Below are 19,794 nucleotides of genomic sequence, written 5' to 3'. Positions count from 1 at the left end.
CCTGGGAACCGGACCTGCAGGATAGGATTCATTCAACTCTGCTTCCTTCACAGGCTCAAAATAGAGCCATTGTGCCGTGTGTCTGCAAGTGAGCCTCTCTCTGTGTGTGTGTGTGTGTCATGTGTTATGTGATATTTTTATATCTTTGAATGTGTCTGCATATCTATGTGTGTATGTGTGCTCATATGTGTGTTTTTGTCTATTGTGAGTTATATGAATATCTAATGTGTATGCATGTCTGTGTGCACACGTGTGTGTATGTACGTGTGTACCTGTGTGTGTTTGTTTACGGTCTCCTTGGAATACAATGCCTGGAGGTGCACTGTGTTTGATGTGCAGGTGATGAGTTCCACTGACTCGGTCTCAGCCCAGAGGAACAAAGCCCCATGACAATGACAGGATCTGATGTCTCATGTCATTCCCCCTTCACCTCACTGAAATAACATTCTCAGACTAGGACATCTTACACCCAGCTGGTGTCTTGTACTGTAGTCCCCCATTCTGAAATGCATGTGTAGTGTCACGACTAAAGCCTGGAGGTCTTCCTGACTACAGGATCATAGGGAAAACTCTTGGCTCTTATGGTCAGAGATGTACTCTGTGTGTTTGTGATGTTGGACATGCCTATGAGTGCCCCGTGTCTGTCTCCCTCTCCCTGCAGGCGAGGTGTGCCACAAGTCCTACACGCAGTTCTCCAACCTGTGCCGCCACAAGCGCATGCACGCCGACTGCCGCACCCAGATCAAGTGTAAGGACTGTGGCCAGATGTTCAGCACCACCTCCTCCCTCAACAAGCACCGGCGCTTCTGTGAGGGCAAAAACCATTTCACGGCAGGGGGGTTGTTCGCCCATGCCCAAGGCATGTCCCTCCCCGGTGTCCCTGGTGCCATGGACAAGGCCGCTATGGGAGGGATGGGGCACAGCAGCGCCAGCCTGGCAGACTACTTTGGGAACCGGCACCACAGCGGCCTGACATTTCCGACCGCCCCTGGCTTCCCCTTCAGCTTCCCGGGTCTGTTCTCCTCTGGACTGTACCACCGACCCCCTCTCATACAGGCCACCTCCCCAGTCAGACGGCCCCTAGGTCCCGGTACGGAGCACATCAAGAGCCCCCTCCTGTCGCCTAGCCCCGGAGCCCAAGAGGCCAGAGAACTGCTCAAGACCCTCCGCAAGGAGGCATTGCCCGGTAGCGAGCAGCCACAGGGGACAGAGCAGCGACAGTCCCATAGCTCCTCCTCCAAGCAGAGGCACAGCGGCGGCAAGATGAGCAGCCAATCAGAGAGCAGCGATCTGGATGACGTAAGCACTCCCAGTGGGAGCGACCTAGATACCACATCAGGCTCGGAGCTGGAGAGCGACATGGAAAGCGAAGGCCAGCGGGAGAGGGCACCCCGGGAGAACGGGAAAGGGCCCAAAAGGAAGGCGGGCAGAGGCCCCCAGAGCCCCACCACCCTGATCAGTAACCACACTAAGGAGTTCCAAGGTAGCCCCGCCTTGTTCCCTCCCTCGCTGGACGAGCACACGGCTGTCTCAGGGGCGGTCAATGACTCCATCAAGGCCATCGCCTCCATCGCTGAGAGGTACTTTGGCTCCACGGGGCTGGCGGGCCTGCAGGACAAGAAGGTAGGCGCCCTGCCCTACCCCTCCATGTTCCCCCTGCCCTTCTTCCCAAACTTCTCCCCGCCCGTCTACCCCTTCCCAGAGAGAGAGCTCAGACCTCCAGGACTAAAGGGGGAGCCCCAGTCCCCACCTGATGAACCCTCCAAGAAGCGCCAGAGCAGGACCTCTGAGTCGCCCTTTGACCTTACCACCAAGCGCAAGCAGGAGGAGAAGGTCCTCGCCCCCTTCGTCCCAGTCTCCAAATCCAAACCGGAGGCCTCCTCACGTTCCACCAATCAGGACCAGCCGCTGGATCTGAGCATGGGCGGCACTAGGAACCGCAGCAGTAGCCACGCCCCCCGGGGGGAGGAATCAAGGAAGATCCACGTGTTTGGAGAAGACAAGGCAGGGATGGAGCTACCTAAAGCCGACACCTCTCTGCAGCACGCCAGGCCCACCCCCTTGTTCATGGACCCCATCTACAGGTACTGTGAATCTCTAGAACTGAACCTCACCAGTATAAATATAAATATATATAGCAATATGTGTCTTTACCTTCCTATAAGTACTTTTTCCTATATTGTTGGATGTGAATGTCTTTTTGAGTGTCGGTGTCTAAGAACTGATAGAGTTGTAATATTAGCAGGGTTGAGAAGAGGAAGATGAACGATCCGTTTGAGGCTCTGAAAGACAAGTACATGAGGCCCGCCCCCGGCTTCCTCTTCCATCCACAGGTAGGTCCTGTCCTGTTCTATCTCAGTGTTACTGTTGCTTCACAGGGACAGCCAGACCAGGGGCCCTCTTCTCTTCTGAGGCCCAGGCAGGGTGAGGCGATCTGGGGTTGGTCTGGGGGTGGTCCGAGGGGTTCTGGTTCTGATGGGGACCAGAGGCAGTGTTCAGTCTGATCCACGCTAAAGCATGTTTGGGTCTGGTCTGTCCTGTTCACAGCTATCTGAACCAGATGTGGAAGACTGAAAAGGGCACAAACTGACAAGTTCTCACATATGTGTCTTTGACTACAATATAAAAAATGATACCCTTTTAAAGATCCCGAATTTTGCCCCCAGACTGCGCTGCCTGTGATTTCTCTATCGTGTGTAGCATGACTCAGTGCGTGTGTATGCATTGACGTGCGTTGACATTCATGATTTCGCTCTTCCCAGCAGTGAAAATTGGCCCGTAGGAAAACATTTTCTCAGGGCCTGGTGTTTTTAACTGGCCGTTTCAGGCCTGGTTTTTACTAGCCGTTTCAGGCCTGGTTTTTACTGGCTGTTTGAGTCGTCTGATTTATGCCCCCTTTCCACACTGTGAACCAGTCTCTAGCTCTGTAACGCCACATGGCCGTGGCACGTGGCTTAATGAGGTGTCCTATCAGTAGAAACAGTAACAGGGGTTAGGCCATCTTTATGACTTTATGATGTCTGGACACACAAATCAGTCCCAGAAACACTCTGGCCACAGGGTCTCTTTAAAAAATATATATTTTTACAGTTGGACATTTTCGGGTTTTGTTACCAAGTCACCTGACCCTTTGTGACATCATCACCCCCCCCCCCCACCCAATGCCCATATGCGTCCAATAAAAAGCTGTTGATCCGTGGTCTACTTCCTGGTTCTGACTGCTCTTTTCCTTCTGTCCCGCCCCTCAGTTTCGTATGCCAGTTCAGAGATCCTGGGTAAGTTTCATCTACACCTACATGTCTCTGTGCTTCTGCCTCCCCTAAACCCCCTGACCCTCCCATGTGTGTATGGGTCCTCATCATAACACCCTCCATGTCACTCAGACTGCGCATGGCTCTGGCCAATCACCAGCAACTACTGACCAGGCATCAGCCATTTACAAGCCATCACTGCTTATCACTGGATTTTAGACCCGTTTTTAAAAACAACATGCTTTTCTCAGCCTGCGAGCTATATGCTTTTTCACTCATTTTAGTAAAATAATCTTGTAAATGTCTGCAAATTCCCATTTAGATTAATTTACAATCACTCATTTGTCCACATGATAGGCCTGGGATTTCTAGCTGGGTTCCACCCTGTACTGCTAACAGCACTGAGGGTTGTATATATATTTGCTTATTTGGAGAGTGATGCAGGGCTGTTGGAATGGGCACAGAGCGGGTAAGACAGGGGGGACTGCTCTGTATCAGCGTGAGGGTAACAGTCTCTTAGGGACTCAGGGAGGGAGGGGAGTTCCTCCCTCCGACATCTGTTTCCAGATAAGATCAACAATTGAGAATGCATCTCACTAATTAAGGCGCTCTCAGCATCACTGACATCTGAAGATAACTAATCAACAGCTGGCCCCACAGAGACACTACAGCAACAAGCAAGTTCAGACACACAGACAGAGCAGGAGGAGGAGGAGGAGAAGGAGGAAGGGAAGGGGGGAGGTTGCATCTAAAGGGGATTTTGAGGGAATCACAATTAAGTAAATGTGTGAGCATTTATCCTCCTTGTTCCCGCGATTAGACCTCTCATCCTCCGTATTATATCAAATGAGTTCTAGTGAACCTGACTGAAAATATTTACAAATCTATAACATCTCAAAGCTGTTTGTTCTGCTTCTGACTTATCTCACCGGTAGTAGACAATACAGAGAGTTCTCACAGAGGGAGGAACACAAGTGAACTGAACAGCCAGAGAGGACGGAGAACCAGTGTGTACCAGAGGAAGGGTTGCCTCAGTAGACAGAAGAACAGCCAGGGTGGGCCTACTGTAGCTGTTTCAGCCTCAGCCTCTCACTCTCAAACTAAAGTGTCTTATCTTGCACGCCGGCTCAATACGGCGGACAGCTTTAGGGCTCCTAATGCGCGGGCGAGTTATGGCCTGTCATTGAGCAAGAAGGGAAACAAACTGAGCTTTAGCCCCTATGCCCATAAAGAGCCCCAATGAAATACATATTGCATATTCACAAGAAATATGGAAGCATTTCACCCTCGCCTCCCCCTCCCATTCCCGTCCTCACGAGGAGGCCTTTGATTCACGGCACGGAGCATTGGCATATTCATAATCAAATGGACCTGACACCCCACATACTCCCACAGTCGGAACTTTACACCCAGCCTTCACTCTTAATCAGTCCTGGCTTGTAACGTCTGTGGTCGTTCATCATCGGTCAGTTTCTCCATCTAGGTTCTCTTTCTGCTCTTTTTCTTTCTGTCTCTGTCTGTCTCTTGCTCTCTCATTCTCCCTCTCACTCCCTCTCTCTCTCAATCTCGCTCTCTCTCTCTTCCTCTCTCTCTCTCTCTCTCTCTCTCTCTCTCTCTCACTCTCTCTCTCTGTCTCTCTCCCTCTCACTCACTCTCCCTCTCACTCCCTCTCCCTCTCACTCCCTCTCTCTCTCAATCTCGCTCTCTCTCTCTTCCTCTCTCTCTCTCTCTCTCTCTGTCTCTCTCTCTCTCACTCTCTCTCGCTTTCTCTCTCTCTCTCGCTTTCTCTCTTTCTCTGCCTCACTCTATGTAAAGTCTCAGAGTGACAGGGGGCTGAGATGGAATGTGAGTCGGCGAACAGGGCCTGTGGCGCTGCCGGAGGACCCAATCACCACTGATTTGTTGCCTTATTGAAATAAGAATAAGGAACACACAAAAAAATCAATACACGCAAAATAATGCACATTTGTGGCACCTTAAAAAAAAGCTGTCCTGCGCGAGATAGGCTGACAGGCCCCGCGGCCTGCTGGGATGTCCCCCCCCCCCCCCTTCCCTCCTTCCTCTTCTTCTCCCCCATCCCTCCATCCCGCCCCTCTCAGCACAGCGATATCATTATTACCCGTGTCTGGCCCTTGATCAGTAATGTCAACATCTTTCATATTGACAAATGTGCTGTCTGCCCGCATTGTGCACCGAATGGTTTACAGCCCAGCAGTGGACATGAATCACTCCTCTGCCCCTGCACACACACACAAACACAAGTATAGCATGCAAGCACACACACACATAGAGTAAGCAAGCACACAAACACACATTAACACACTCTTTTTCTTCCTCTCACACACACACCTTACTAACACATATTCTCTCTATCACTCTCTCTCTCTCTCTCTCACACACACACACACACACACACACACACACACACACACACACACACACACACACACACACACACACACACACACACACACACACACACACACACACACACACACATACACACACGCATACACCATCTGACAAGTAGATGTTTCTCCAAGGATTTTAAGCATATTTGATGAAAGCAAATGTTAGCCTGCATTAGTAAATTGTATACAGTCCTTCTGTTTGTTTGTTTGTTTGTGTGTGCGTGCATGTGTGTGCAGGCATGCGTGTGGGCATGTGTGTGTGTTTGTGTGTGTGTGTGTGGGCATGCATGCAGGGGTGTGTGTGTGTGTGTGTGTGTGTGTGTGTGTGTGTGTGTGTGTGTGTGTGTGTGTGTGTGTGTGTGTGTGTGTGTGTGTGTGTGTGTGTGTGTGTGTGTGTGTGTGTGTGTGTGTGTAAAACAGAGTTGATTACATTCATACACCACCTGACCTGACTTCCACTGACCAGTAGTGGTGGAATGAAGCTGCATAATATTCCCATATACCATACCCTAATACCAGCCCTGGAAAAGACAGTCAATAATACTCTGATCTGATGTGTAAAGTACAGTATTGGTTTCTATTTTCAATATGACCTAGTTTGAATACAGCCTTGGTTTATGGTGTCTCTCAACTCAATGCCAGTTAGAGCTTCTCTCTGAAGGACTATACTCATGTTGTCACATCAACCCCTCTGCTCTGTTCTGCTTATATGCACTGCTGGCACTACCTTCAGGGGCTATTTAGGGGGATCTTTTGCGACATTGGACTGTATTATTGATGGAAAATAACCCTAACCTAATGTGTCCTGCTCCACCCAACATTTTTTCCCCCGTCAACAAAGGCATATCTATAATCTCTAGGAACACTACTTACCTCGCTATCAAATAAATGTCTGAACGCAACTTTTGTCCGAACGGCACCACAATCCTGCCTAGTTAGACAGTGGGCTGCTTCACTCAACACTTCCTACCATGTAATCTACCACTGTCTGTACAGCAGGAATGTGGTGCGGTTAGGACAAACGTTGCATTCAGACATTTATTTGACAGCAAGGAACACATTTAACCTTAAAACTGGTAAGTAGTGTTCCTAGAGATTCTAGATATGCCTTTGTTGATGGAATTTTTGTTGTTGTTGGGTTAAGGCCCACACATTAGGTTAGGGAATGATGTGCAACCAAGGCAGTCCATAATACATCCCCACATCCCTAAAAAGACTCCAGAAGTTGCCCCTGAAGCTGAAACCTGCCAGGTGATCAATTGAAATAAGGTGTGTTACTGACGGACTTAGTTGGTTAAATGAAGGTTCCATAAAGTTTTTTCCTGACCATTCATGTGACATGTCTCTCCTCAGATGTCGGCCATTGAGAACATGGCGGAGAAGCTTGAGACGTTTGGTTCGCTTAACCCGGAGTCAGGTGACCTGATGCGCTCCGTCCCCTCCATGTTTGACTTCCGAGCTCCGCCCACTGCCCTCCCCGAGACGCTACTGCGGAAGGGCAAGGAGCGCTACACCTGCAGGTAACCATGGAAACCGTTTACTCGCAAATAGTACCAGAGGTTGTTTTGGTTTTGTCTTCACTATACGTCATCTCTGGTTTTGGCCTTGTGACTTTCTGATTGAAAGTCCCATGGTTGTGCTAAATTCCTATTTCTATACTTCTAAATTCATGAATTGAGTTGAATTGAATTTGATTAAATTGAATTGAATTGGAATAGACCCTAAACCTGAAAAGGACATATGTCCTTGAGTGTATGGCCTATTTCCTTTCCATGTCCTTGAGACAAACATTTTGTTCATTTCCATGGCTGGCCAGTGTCAACCCTTTGAGGTGACTGTGTGTGCTGTGTTACTCAGTGAGGGGCCGTGCCTGGCCCCCTCTTTCTCCCACTGTTTACCCAGGGAGTTGGCCCTGATTAGCAGATTAATACGAGAGGCTTCGGGGCCCCGGCGGTGCTTTGATCTAACTATTTGCTGTGTGTGTGGACAACACCCACTCTCTGCACCTACCCACTGCTACGTTATACACATAAGCTTACTCACACATTCCATTAGCTTCAAGTGCTGAGTGTGGGAGTGAAATGAATATTAAAATAGCTAGTTGTTAGTGGAATTATGAAACCATAACACGATGCATAAATGATGTTGCACTCAAGCAGGTTTTATCAGTTAATTGATAGAGACATAGTAACAGGTATTCTTTTGAATCAATTTTGATTTATAGTGAAAATGTGGTTTTCCTATTGTGAGTTGTGTGTTGTTAATGCTGTATGTTCTAAGATATGTCACAGACATTTGAATACGTTTTTTGCTGGTAATTTGAATCTAAGATGAATGGTGACACGAGGTGTTCTCTGCCCATCAGATACTGCGGTAAACTATTCCCACGGTCTGCCAACCTGACCCGCCACCTAAGGACACACACAGGAGAGCAACCGTACAGGTAAGTCACACACACACACACACACACACAGACACACACACACACACACACACATCATGTGCTAAACATACCCAGCCCTAAAGAAGGGTCAGCCGTAGGATGAGGGATGTGGGAAAAGGGAGTGTGATCATGCTGTGCTGAAAGGATGATGTCCCTCTAACACTCCTATAATGTCAGTTCGTCTCACCCCGCGAGCGCAGACAATACTCAATAAAGACAGGACAGCTTTTTCATTACAGTATAAGTCATCTGTTAATGTCTGTCAGATAGACTACACACATTTTCACACAGACACACAAAGACCCATAAAAAGAACACAAAAGCACACAATCATAAACACATACACACACTTTCTCAGAGAACATGATCAGGCACACACCGAGTCCTCCCAGACAGCCATCGTTCCTTTATCAGACCCAGTCCGCTGCTACACGGATATTTTCCCAGAGAATTCCTGTCCATAGTTATGGGCAGCATTCTTGTGTGTTTTCCTACGCCATTAAAAGCCTGGAACAATTATCATTCTGCTAAATAATTTGCCTGATGAAAAATGGTGTCCGACGTCTGGTTGACAAGAGGGGGGTTTGAACTTGAAGATGGGGGGAGGGTGTGACAGGGAGAGGGGAGGGGAGAGGGGTAAAGAAGGAAGTTTGGTGAAAAATGGGGGTGATGAGGAGCACGGGCAGATGTCCAGGGGTAGCAGCTGGAATAATGACTGTGATGTCGGAGGGGGCGACTCGGAGCACACACACACACACACACACACACACACACACACACACACACACACACACACACACACACAGAGTACACACACAGAGTACACAATCCAGGGGAGGCCAGTTGACCACAGGGGAGGCCATCAGGCCTCTGCAGCAGCCTGATAGATTGAGCCTCTACCCTCTGGCACGTCATTAAAGATCTCTGCGGAAGATAACAGGGCGCTCCTGAGGGACGGCCAATTGGGCAAGCTAATTCCAGCTAGAAGAAAAGATGTAATCATCTTGTATAATTTTGCATGGGGGGGGGCTACGCTCAAACAGATGTGGAGGGGGCTAGGCTCGAACAGATTTGTTGCATGCCTGTTTTGTGAGAGAAGAATGTGATTTGTATTGTGCTGGCAGGAGATAAGAGACAGAACTGGTTTCACCTTGAACGAGCTCCTCCATCATGTCTGAGAGAGAGAGAGAATGGGGGAAGGCGGGGGCTGTCCATGAACACACGTATGTGTTTGTGTGTGTGTGTGTGTATCATTCGAATAGTGGAGATTGTTAAAGGCATACTTCAGAGTCAGATGAACTCATTGCGCTAACACTAGTTAGCAACTTCTCTCTGCACACAGAGACATATAAATTATATCTGGCAGGTAGGATCGTTGGGCCAGTAACCGAAAGGTTGCTGGATCGAATCCCAGAGCTGACAATGTAAAAATCTGTCATTCTGCCCCTGAGCAAGGCAGTTAACCCACTGTTCCCTGGGTGCCGATGACGTGGATGTCGATTAAGGCAGCCCCCCCCCCCCCCCCCCCCCCCGCACCTCTCTGATTCAGAGAGGTTGGGTTAAACGCAGAAGACACATTTCAGTTGAATGCATTCAGTTGTGCAACTTACTAGGTATCCCCTTTTCCCTTTCCCTTACTAGTTCATCTGACACTGGGAAGTAGACGAAGGGCTTCATTGTCAAAACCGTGAAGTATCCCTTTAAGGCCTATGTCTTTCTTTGCTTGTATTATTTTACTGTATCTACTCTAGCATGTGTGTAGTGTATTTGTATTGTTCCACATGAGTCCCATCTGTTTTGACCTTTGACCTCTATGAGTGACCCCTACCTATCTGTCTCCTCAGGTGTAAGTACTGCGACCGCTCGTTCAGCATCTCCTCCAATCTGCAGCGCCACATCCGCAACATCCACAACAAGGAGAAGCCCTTCAAGTGTCACCTGTGTGACCGCTGCTTCGGCCAGCAGACCAACCTGGACCGTCACCTCAAGAAACACGAGAACGGTAACCTCTCAGGTGAGAGAGCCTCTCAGTCAGTCAATCAATCAAATGTATTTATAAAGCCCTTGTTACATAAGTAGTTGGTTACAAAGTGCTTTACAGAAACCTAGGAAATGAACCCGTGTAGTAGCAGTGTACTTGCATCCAGTAACTTGCAGGTGCAGAATGTCATGTAAAAAATCTTCCCAGCGTGAAATAGTTCCCAGTCACTATGATTGTGACGTCATGTTGTAAAATGTCTCACAGTGTGAAAAATGTTCCCAGCTCTTTATGTGGATGGCTGAGCTCGTGCCACGTCTCTCTCCCTCACCCTCGCTCACCCTTGATTTAGCTCGCAGGTCGAGATGGCTTGTTCTCAGAGGTGTGCAGTTTGTAAAGCTAAATACAAAATAATTATGTCATGAAAGAAAGACAGGTACACGTTTTAATGCTCCCGCAGTTTTATTGTGGGATGTTTCAATCCTGACAAACTCTTTGGGGTCCAAGCGTTGCGCAATAAAACTGTGGGAGCATTCAACAGTGTGTGTGTATCTATCTTTCTTCAAATTAACTGGTGACCAACAAAACTGCTGATGATTCAAATATATTTATGTGCTGTGTGAGCACTCACTCACTCAGCCTCAATTGCCTCCGTAAATTCTCCAGCCGTTTAATGCAATTTACTTACGGTTAAAGAAAGCATTTGGGGAAGCTAAGAAATGAGATGAAATTAATCTGTCGTCCGTCTCTGCGACAACACCATACCTTTGTGCTCTGAATGTTCGACGACTCGGCAGCTTTTTTCGGCGGTACAAATCATCGCTGGTTGAGTGTGATAGGTTGCTCTGCGTCGCAGCAACCCCCTGAATCACATCAGAAATGTGGAGGCAAGCAGGAGACACCTGGCCAGATGCCCATCGTAAAGTTCTGGTTGGGGAGCTAGTCTAATTGATCAGATACATTAACTTATTAAAGCAAATATTGGCAATGCATTCTCTGGAAACCGAGAGACTTGTACGTTGGGTCCCATCACTGTCTGAGCTCCTAGTGTCAATATAATATTGGTTTGCTTAAATATATGCTTATTATACTCAACCGGGTACTATATTGGGGATGAGTACTGCCAGGAAAAAACAGACTGGAGTACAGGGTTAGGGTCTGCCATATCAATTCCGGAAGTACACAAAAATTCAAATTCTAAATTGAACTGAAATGAAATGGAACAATTGACCTCAACCCCGCAGTAGCTTTACTTCCGGGTAATAAGGCCAGTGTAAGGGTGCTATTCCGGCAGGCCTTGGTCCAACAGCAACAGGAGATTCACTACATACTGGAACACTGGTGCCCCATGCAGGCCAGTGGGGGATTGGTTTCTCGTCAACTATCTGATTCCAAATAGTTTCTTGTCATCCAAAGGGAGAATCCAATGGGGCTGTCACTGTGGTCTTAATTGTATTCTTTTGATACTAATATTCAAACGGACTGATTAGAATTGTCATCTTTCTGTAGGCACGGCTGCGTCCTCCCCTCGGTCAGAGCTGGACAGCAGCAGCGCCATCCTGGATGACAAAGAGGACTCCTACTTCAACGAAATACGAAACTTTATCGGCAACACAGGCCAGAACCAGCCGTCCCCTGACCATTCTGAGGAAGGGTAAGTCATGTGTTTTGTCTAGATGTGTGTGTGAATGTACATGTACTATATGTGTGTGTGTGAATGTACATGTACTATATGTGTGTGTGTGAATGTACATGTACTATATGTGTGTGTGTGTGTAAAAAAAGAAGAAAGCTTTTACAAACAGTACATGCATTCATCATTCATCTTATCCTCTGTAGCACACACACACATGCGCATACACACACACACACACACATGCACATACACACACACACACACACACGCACACAAACGAGAGGCCTGCTTTTCTGCAGTACATATTCAGTGCTTGAGGCTAAACAGGGAGACGATTATAGACAAACATGGGTGGACACGGCCTCTCTGTGCTGGCCTGCTACGGCATTCTGATGCACTTCAGCCTTTATTCATTTCTGTGTGCGTACGTGTGTGTGTGTGTGTGTATTAATGAACATGTCGCCCAGGGAGGTTCGAAGCAATAAGCAATCATCACTGACGACATCTGGGATAATTACCACATTTGGAAACGTGCTGGAGCTTTTCACAACTGTTGACTTTGGGCCATGCATGTGCACCGGTATCGGCCTTGCATACAATTATGTCTGATGATTATGCAAATGAATTTTCTTGTAAAACTATGATCAACTTCAGGATAGCGGTCGGCTACAGGTCGGCGGGCTTATTTTTACGTGCCTTGGGTTTGATCAGGGAGGTAGAGATAGAGATCTCTGACTTTCTTTTGATTGTGTAAAAAAGGGGTTGTGGGTGCAGGCTTTGGAGCGTCAATGAGATGTGGGGGGGGGGGGGGGACCTGCAGCCCGTGAGCGACTTGCTCCCACATCTGGAACCAACATGTCCGCCGACAGGAAGAAAGTTGGAGAAGGTGGGGTCAGGGGGTCGGCCCGTGTTTCCTTTCAAAGTGCGGCGCTCCTGACTACTTATGATAGATACTTTATCCCCAGCAAATTACCACGTTTGAACACGTAATTAGCGGATCTGTTTTCTTAATCATGGAGGCTCTGGTCTGGGCCGGCGCTGCTGGTCTCGCTATGCAGTGCGTTGCGATGTCGACAAGACATGGCAACTACCGCCTTGGCAGCCCTGGCCCTCTCCCAGTGCCACCCAGGGGGCGCGTTGCTTTTCAACTCTGTCCAATTCCCGCTATAATCGCCCCAGTCTGATAAACGCTAGAGATGGATAGCAGATAGCAGATTCTCCCCATTGTGCTAAAATATGCAATTATTCTCCCACTCCTTTTCTTCTCGACTCATTGCAAACTCAGTTTTTCTTCTCCTTCAAATAGATAATTTCCTGGACTCTATCACGGTCCTCTAATCTACGAGGCGATTTTGGCTGGTGTATAACGAGGGTCCGCAGCCAGACTTTGTGTGCTAGCCTCTTCTAGAAACATACATAGTTGGGAGCTGACGAGAGACATCACAGAGTGTAATTAGTGAATCAGTCTTAATGTGGTTCCAGATGATTTACCAAATGGTGGTTTCCTGAGGCTGTAGAGACAGTGGACAGATTAAACCCCAGTCAGGTTTTGATAGCTGGGCCTTTTCTCCCCGTGGGGACCAGGGAAATGGGCTGCTTGGCAAGGCCCTCATAACTCTCCCAACAAATGGGCCTGTCAGCTAAATATTTTGCCTATTAGATGAATCTGAGATAGTAGGAAAATAAACAACGGGAGAGACCGAGTGGTGCTGTTAAGTGCTGCAGCGATCAGCGAGACGTTCATAGAGCCCGTGCCCAGAGGGGCCCCCGAGACGCGATGACAAACGGGATTCCCACTCTGCCTCTCTCTGCCCCAGCTCAGCTGCCATGGCTCGCTCCGCTCCGCCCTACGCTGCTCTACCCACTCGCTCTCTAGCCTCTCTCTACTCCCATTGTTCACTCAGGAAGGAGGGACTCTTACAGGGACTGACTGGCCAAAATATACAAGACCACAAGACCACATTTCATTGTAAAGTTTTATGTAAGAATGAGTGTGTTAGCCTTGTATCCATAAGTGTATGGTGCATGGCAATGATAGAAGAGTATAATTGGCTTCAGCAAGTACAACATGGCTAAGCGTGAGCGTGTATATTGCTTATGTAAAGTTTTTGCAGTACTGTGCTAGTGATGTGCTAGGTTTTACTCATGTGTTTCCTGGTCTCCGCTCCTAGATTGAACGGTGGTCCTTTCGAGGAGGAGAAGCCCCTGGTGGCCAGCCATGGGTCACGTGACCTGGAGGAGGAGGGGGAGGAGGTTGGCGCCGAGGAGGAGGAAGGGGAGCAGAGCAACAACGCTGACGGGAAACCTAGGGACGAAGCTCACCCCGGCAACCTAGATGGTGACATCCTACACAATGAAATAGAACTTGACGGCCCTAGCGATTTGGAGCTCAACTGCAAGACTTCCCCAAGGAGGTAAGAGTTGTGGGGATTAGCCTCCACCATAAATATCTACTCACGCAACTATGTAGACAAAAATATATGGACACATACGCATATGTACCAATCTGAGACACTGTGACAGTATATTGCCATTCTTTAAACCCCCTGAAGGGATCATTGAACCGAGTTGAGTTAGTTCAATTTCATTTATTTAAGTTTAGTTGAGAAATTGAATTGAGTTGAATTGAATGTTGACAGGGATTCGGTTGTCTCCCTCCTCTCCAGGTATGAGGAGGAAGAGGATCAGAGTAGCTACTCTGCGCTGGATCACATCCGTCACTTCTCTGACATGCATAAGATGGAGGACAGTGAGTTCAGCGATGGGGACAGCACCTCCTTTGGCTCCCCCAGCCTGCCTGAGGCTGTCAAACAGCCCCTGTACAGGAAATCCAAGTCCCAGGTAAGTGTGTGTTTGTTGTGTGTGTGTGCGTGCCTGTTTGTGTGACATGTAACATGATAATGTATGAAAAAGTATAAAAAATGTATGCAATCAAATCACCACTTTAAGGGGGGGTGTATATGTGCAACCGTGTGTGTGTGCTCATGCATGTGCGGTGTATTTGTGTGAGTGTGTATCTACACTTTAGGTGTGTATTGGAGTTAACATGTCACTCTCCCTCTCCCCAGGCGTACGCCATGATGCTGTCTCTGGCTGACAAGGACGCACTCCACCCAGCCAACCACACACCAGCCACCATGTGGCACAGCCTGGCGCGGGCCGCTGCTGAGTCCAGTGCCATCCAGTCCCTCAGCCATGTATGATGCCGCGATCCCTGACCCCTAAACCCCCCGACCCCGACCTATCGCACTGAGAGGCCTTGGGGTCCGTCAGCGGGGCCCCTGGCCCTTGGCCCGTCACAGACTGCTGAGCAGAACCACGGCCCATCTGACTGCTGAGCAGAATGCCTTACACACGTGCAGGGTCACCGTCCACAGAGAACCGCCCAGCCCAGCCCTCCAAGAGATCCAACAAACATCCCTTCTGTGACCTTAAATTGAGTCAGTATGTTTAATATCAACGACAATGATGATGATAGTGATTATTGACTATGGTGATGAAAATAACAATGGTAAGTAATAATAGCTGTATTTATTCTGTTGAGTTTTTATGTTTTGCACAGCAGCGGCAGCTGGTAGGAGGGATGATGGAGATGGTTTTGTTAGATGTTACATTGCTAGAGCATTTCATGTGTCCACTCAGCTGAGAACAGTCTTCCTCAGTGTGAAGTCGGTTGTATTTAGAGAACCCATTCGGGACCGCGGTCCAACCACGGTTGGATATGTGTACAGAGTACAGACCCTACCTAGCCCCACATAGCCCTACCTAATCTTACCAGGCCACACCTAAGCATCCCTAGCTCCACCTAGAACCTCATAATCCTACCTAGACCTACCATGCCAGCTACCTAACCTCACATGGCCACTCCTAGTATACCTGGCCATTCCTAGCATACCTGGCCACTCCTAGCATACCTGGCCACTCCTAGCATACCTGGCCACTCCTAGCATACCTGCCCACTCCTAGCCTTCCCAGCACCACAGCTTCAGACCTTCTCAGCTGAATTGGAGTATCAGTGAAATACGTTATGAGAATGATTCCCCTTTAACCCCTGGATATAAACAGGTCTTTTCCATCAACATGTACTTATATAAATGCTAGGATACTTGGAAGGGTGGGGCTGAGTAAAGACTCGGGTCCAAATGAACCACACCTCTCCAAGAACGATGGTGCTACAAACGCATTACGACAAGATTGTTGATGAACGAAGAACAAAAGAAAAATTGAAAACGGAGAAAAATCGGACTGGTTTCACAACCCAAGAAAGAGTTTGCATAGCTGCGTGTGTCTGCACAATCACAGAACTGTACACGAGTGTCTGCAAACTGAGGCTCTGAAGCTGCACTCGGTCCCACCCTGCTGCACTCTCTGTGAAAGGATCTAAATAGTTTGTCATGTTAGTGGAAGTAAAAAAGAAACCACAATCTTTTTTTTTTACTCTGAAAAAGTAGCAAGTGCTGAATTATAATTGTTAAACAGTAATAAGGGCATCTCTCCTCCTTCCCGAAACCCCAAACTCATCGTAGTCGGCCAACGATACCACTAATTAGCCTAAATGCTAGTTGTTAGCTACCCCCTTCCTTGTGTGTCTTTCATTTTTTAGACAATCATGTTTTCTTGTGTTGTTTTTTTCTACATTTTTATTGTTGTTGATGTTGATGTTAATTGCTGTTGTATGTTGAGAATTGTATTTATTTCTTGGCAAACTGTAGTTTGTTTACTGAATAGCACTGCTCTTACCCATAGCGAAGGGGAGATTCCTCGCTGGGGCCTACTCCAGAACTCAATGGGGTTTGTAGATGACGTTTGAGTGCCGGATAGTATTAAACATACCATTCACTCTTTATTCTTCTAATGAAACTGGTTGATGATGAATAGATATTACTTCGGGTTTTTTTGTACGACAATTTATTGATTCAAATGTAAATGGAAAAAAACAAACATTATAAAGACATGAACAAATAAAAAGATGCCAGGTATAATTTCTTCATAATCGCATGATTGGTCTTCATAGATCTGTATCTGGCAGTTTTCTACGGTGGTCTGCAAGCTTGTGTGACGTTCAGTCCATGTTAATCCCTTGTGCCAAACCTATAATAAATAACAGATTATATTCATTTATCCTCCCATTTTGAGGGACCAGATTGTTTGTTTTAAGTCGTTGTTGTTTTTGTTTATAATCCATTTTAAAAAAGTAATCAGCAAGTTGAGGTACTTTGTTTTAATGCTTTCTACAATGTAACTGTAATGCAATTGAATTCAATACTGTGGGAGGATCAGCTAAGAAATAAAGGACTACAATGTGGATTAAATGTGTGCTCTCGCTTTCTCTTCCTCTCTCTGACTCTCTCTCCTTGCCCCCCTCCCTCCCTCTTGTCCAGACAGTGTGTTAAAATAAGAGCTGGGAGTCAGAGAGACACCTGGCCCTTTCTCCTGGCTCTCCCAGGGCCTCCGAGTGTGAGATAACTCTGGTCCCCCCTTTCTTCCCAGGCCATGGCACAGAGAGCGACATAGACAGAGGGAAAGAGAGACTGAGCCAGACACAGAGGGAGAGAAAGAAACTGAGATTGAGCCAGACACAGAGGGAGAGAAAGAAAGAGAGATTGAGCCAGACACAGAGGGAGAGTAAGAAAGAGAGAGAAAGAGAGGCTGAGGGAGAAGCGTAGTGTAGTGGAAGCGGAGGCAGGAATGTGTCCTCTTTATTTGGGGCCATGTTGTGGGCCATGATGGATGAGGTGGGGAGATGTGATGACCTGGCTCATCGCTCAAACGCTCAATAAGACTTCCCATCCTGCAGGCGTCCCTGTCAGAACCCCCCTTGCCCCTCCTCATCCTTCCCACACCCCCTCTGTCACGGCTCGCATTTGTGGGCGGACATTGTGGCTGAGAAGCCCCACTCACGTCCATTGTCCAGTCCATGAGTGGGGTGTGTGGGGGGTGAGGAGGTTTTTGTTGGGGGGGCTGACAGTGGCTATCCCAAGCCCTGACTCTCCAACACATTTACAGTGGCTCTCACCAAGCCTAATGGATGGGATGATTTTTTAAGCGGGCCTCGTCGATCAGCCCCGCCGTTCCGTCAGTCCTCCTCCGCGGGGCGTCCAGCTTTGATTAGGTCACGGCGGGTCAGGCAGCGTTGATGAGGTCAGTGTGGGTCGTCCAGCATTGATGAGGTCAGCCTGTGCGAACGGTGCAGGGTCATAATGGAGTGGAGGTGATAATAGCCTAGAGTATAGGAGGCTTTAAGCTGTATGGACCATTACTGACCTGCCTCACCACAGGGTAACGACACACCCTGTACTACGCCCCCTGCTGGAGATTATAATAATAACAACTTAAAGACGTGCCCTGGAAGCGACTGGATCTGTCAATGTGTAGTTCATACATTCATAATCTAGAAGTAGAATTACTGTCTTGAGCTCCTTGCCATTTGAGTCACAGCCAGCAAGATGCACACAGAGCAGAGAGAGTGAGAGGGAAAGAGAGAGAGCCAGATGAGAGCAACGACATGTTGCACAGATATGACGTAGTACAACATTTTTGGGGACCCGTTTTGTCTCTTGAGAACTACTTTCAGAACTACTGGCTAAAAAGTATGCAACTCGTAAGGAGAGTCTCTTTAAGTATTTTCAATCCCATGCTCAAACGCTAAACTAGGATACTTGTCATTGTAAAGAGCACTAGCCAGGCAATTATATCACCAAAGTCGAACCCATAGACCAGAGGGGCCATTTCCTATTAAAATAACTCAAAATTATTAATTGAAAGTAGGGTAGTGTGTGTATGAATGTGACTGAGAGTGTGTGGGCAGGGGGTGAAGGGGGCATGGGTCCTGGTTTGGCAGTGTACCCTGTTGGGCTCCTCAGCATTGCTAATTTGATCATTGTGGATTAGCACATGCCAGTGTCACCCATGCCTCAGCTCACACTTAATCCACACACTGAGACACGTTATTACCACCATTATCCCACAGCTCCACATAAAGACCTCTGTGTGTTAGTGGGGCTGGCAGGCTCGAAGGGACACTGTGTGTGTGTGTGTGCGCACGTCTGTGTGTGTCTGTGTGTGCGTGTGTGTATTTACCCAAGCTGGGGGAACACAGAAAAGCAGTGTGGATTAGTTCATGTGATCTGGTTTATTTAATTGCAGTGTGTGTCAGAGAGGCAGGGTGACTCCGTGGGGTGTGTGTGTCAAGTGTATGTGTGTCTGTGGGCGTAGTAGTGGGCTGTAGCGGTCCACTCCTCAGTAGGGCTGGGAGCCAATCAGCTAATGGGGAAGCTGGCAGAGGCTCAGAATCCATCGGGCCTCATTATGGCCTCACCACCCTCACTCCTCTCTCTGCTGCCACTGCCACCCGTCCAGTGGGCCCTTGTGTGGCACACTGCCACCCGTTCACTGGAACATACATCAGGCCCCAGAGAGAGAGAGAGGCGAGGGGCTGTCGCAGCTGGCTCTCATACTGATTAATTTGGCATTCCAGCTGACTCAGATGCCGGGGGAAACATTGTTGAAGAGGAAGGCATGGGGGTGTACAGTACAAGGGGGGTGGAGGGTGAGGGGCGTGGGGGTATGGAAAGGAACATGATTGCTGGCTTTCAGTTGGTATCAAGCGACAGCCAAAAAGGGGGAACTCCAACAAATCATCACACTGAGTTTTTGTCTGGTTTCTCAATAGTTTAATAGTGGTAACACCCCCAGTGTTTCCCTACATCCCTGGGTACTTGTGTAGTGAAGGGGTAAGCCAGCCACCCAGCCTGGTCAGCCTACAGACAGGACAGCCTACCCAGGCAGCTTCTCTCCTCTCTGGAACAGAGAGCTGCTGATCTCCTTAAGACTCCTGGTGGTTTCATTACGCTACTTGTTTTTCTCCCAAGGGGCTATGGGTCATTAGTGTTATTGATGGGGGCCCTGTGGGGGCCAGCTAGGGGAATCAGCTAGCAGAACAGGCCATGGAAACAGGCTAGGGAAACAGGCCAAGGGAACCGCCATGCACATGATTTTAATATGACAAGTCTTAATCAGGGCAGGCGTGTTAGAAGAACCACTTTGAGTTTGTTGTTGACATCCTCTTGGAGTTA

At 48.1% G+C, this 19,794-nt stretch overlaps 1 protein-coding gene across 10 annotated transcripts in view; it reads left to right on the top strand.

Moving 5' to 3' along the window:
- The window catches only part of LOC139386028 (histone-lysine N-methyltransferase MECOM-like), a 191,279-nt gene extending 174,253 nt beyond the window's left edge, over window positions 1–17,026 (top strand). For 4 of the 10 annotated variants that reach the window (XM_071131419.1, XM_071131415.1, XM_071131420.1 and 1 more), the window contains exons 7-16: window positions 662–2,084; window positions 2,243–2,333; window positions 3,249–3,275; window positions 7,016–7,182; window positions 8,028–8,105; window positions 9,950–10,119; window positions 11,593–11,737; window positions 13,891–14,133; window positions 14,386–14,560; window positions 14,788–15,942. In XM_071131419.1, the coding sequence (XP_070987520.1) occupies window positions 662–2,084; window positions 2,243–2,333; window positions 3,249–3,275; window positions 7,016–7,182; window positions 8,028–8,105; window positions 9,950–10,119; window positions 11,593–11,737; window positions 13,891–14,133; window positions 14,386–14,560; window positions 14,788–14,922 (2,654 nt within the window). In that variant the 3' untranslated portion in view covers window positions 14,923–15,942. Of the gene's footprint in view, window positions 1–661; window positions 2,085–2,242; window positions 2,334–3,248; window positions 3,276–7,015; window positions 7,183–8,027; window positions 8,106–9,949; window positions 10,120–11,592; window positions 11,738–13,890; window positions 14,134–14,385; window positions 14,561–14,787 lie in introns of all 10 variants that reach the window. The other 6 variants (XM_071131416.1, XM_071131417.1, XM_071131421.1 and 3 more) reach the window with 5 other exon arrangements.
- Window positions 17,027–19,794: the final 2,768 nt, after the last annotated feature.

The sequence above is a fragment of the Oncorhynchus clarkii genome, chromosome 27, assembly GCF_045791955.1.
Source record: "Oncorhynchus clarkii lewisi isolate Uvic-CL-2024 chromosome 27, UVic_Ocla_1.0, whole genome shotgun sequence".
NCBI classification, from domain to species: Eukaryota; Metazoa; Chordata; class Actinopteri; order Salmoniformes; family Salmonidae; genus Oncorhynchus; species Oncorhynchus clarkii.
Note: the sequence above shows the minus strand (reverse complement) of the source record. Positions and strands in the feature narration are given on the sequence as shown.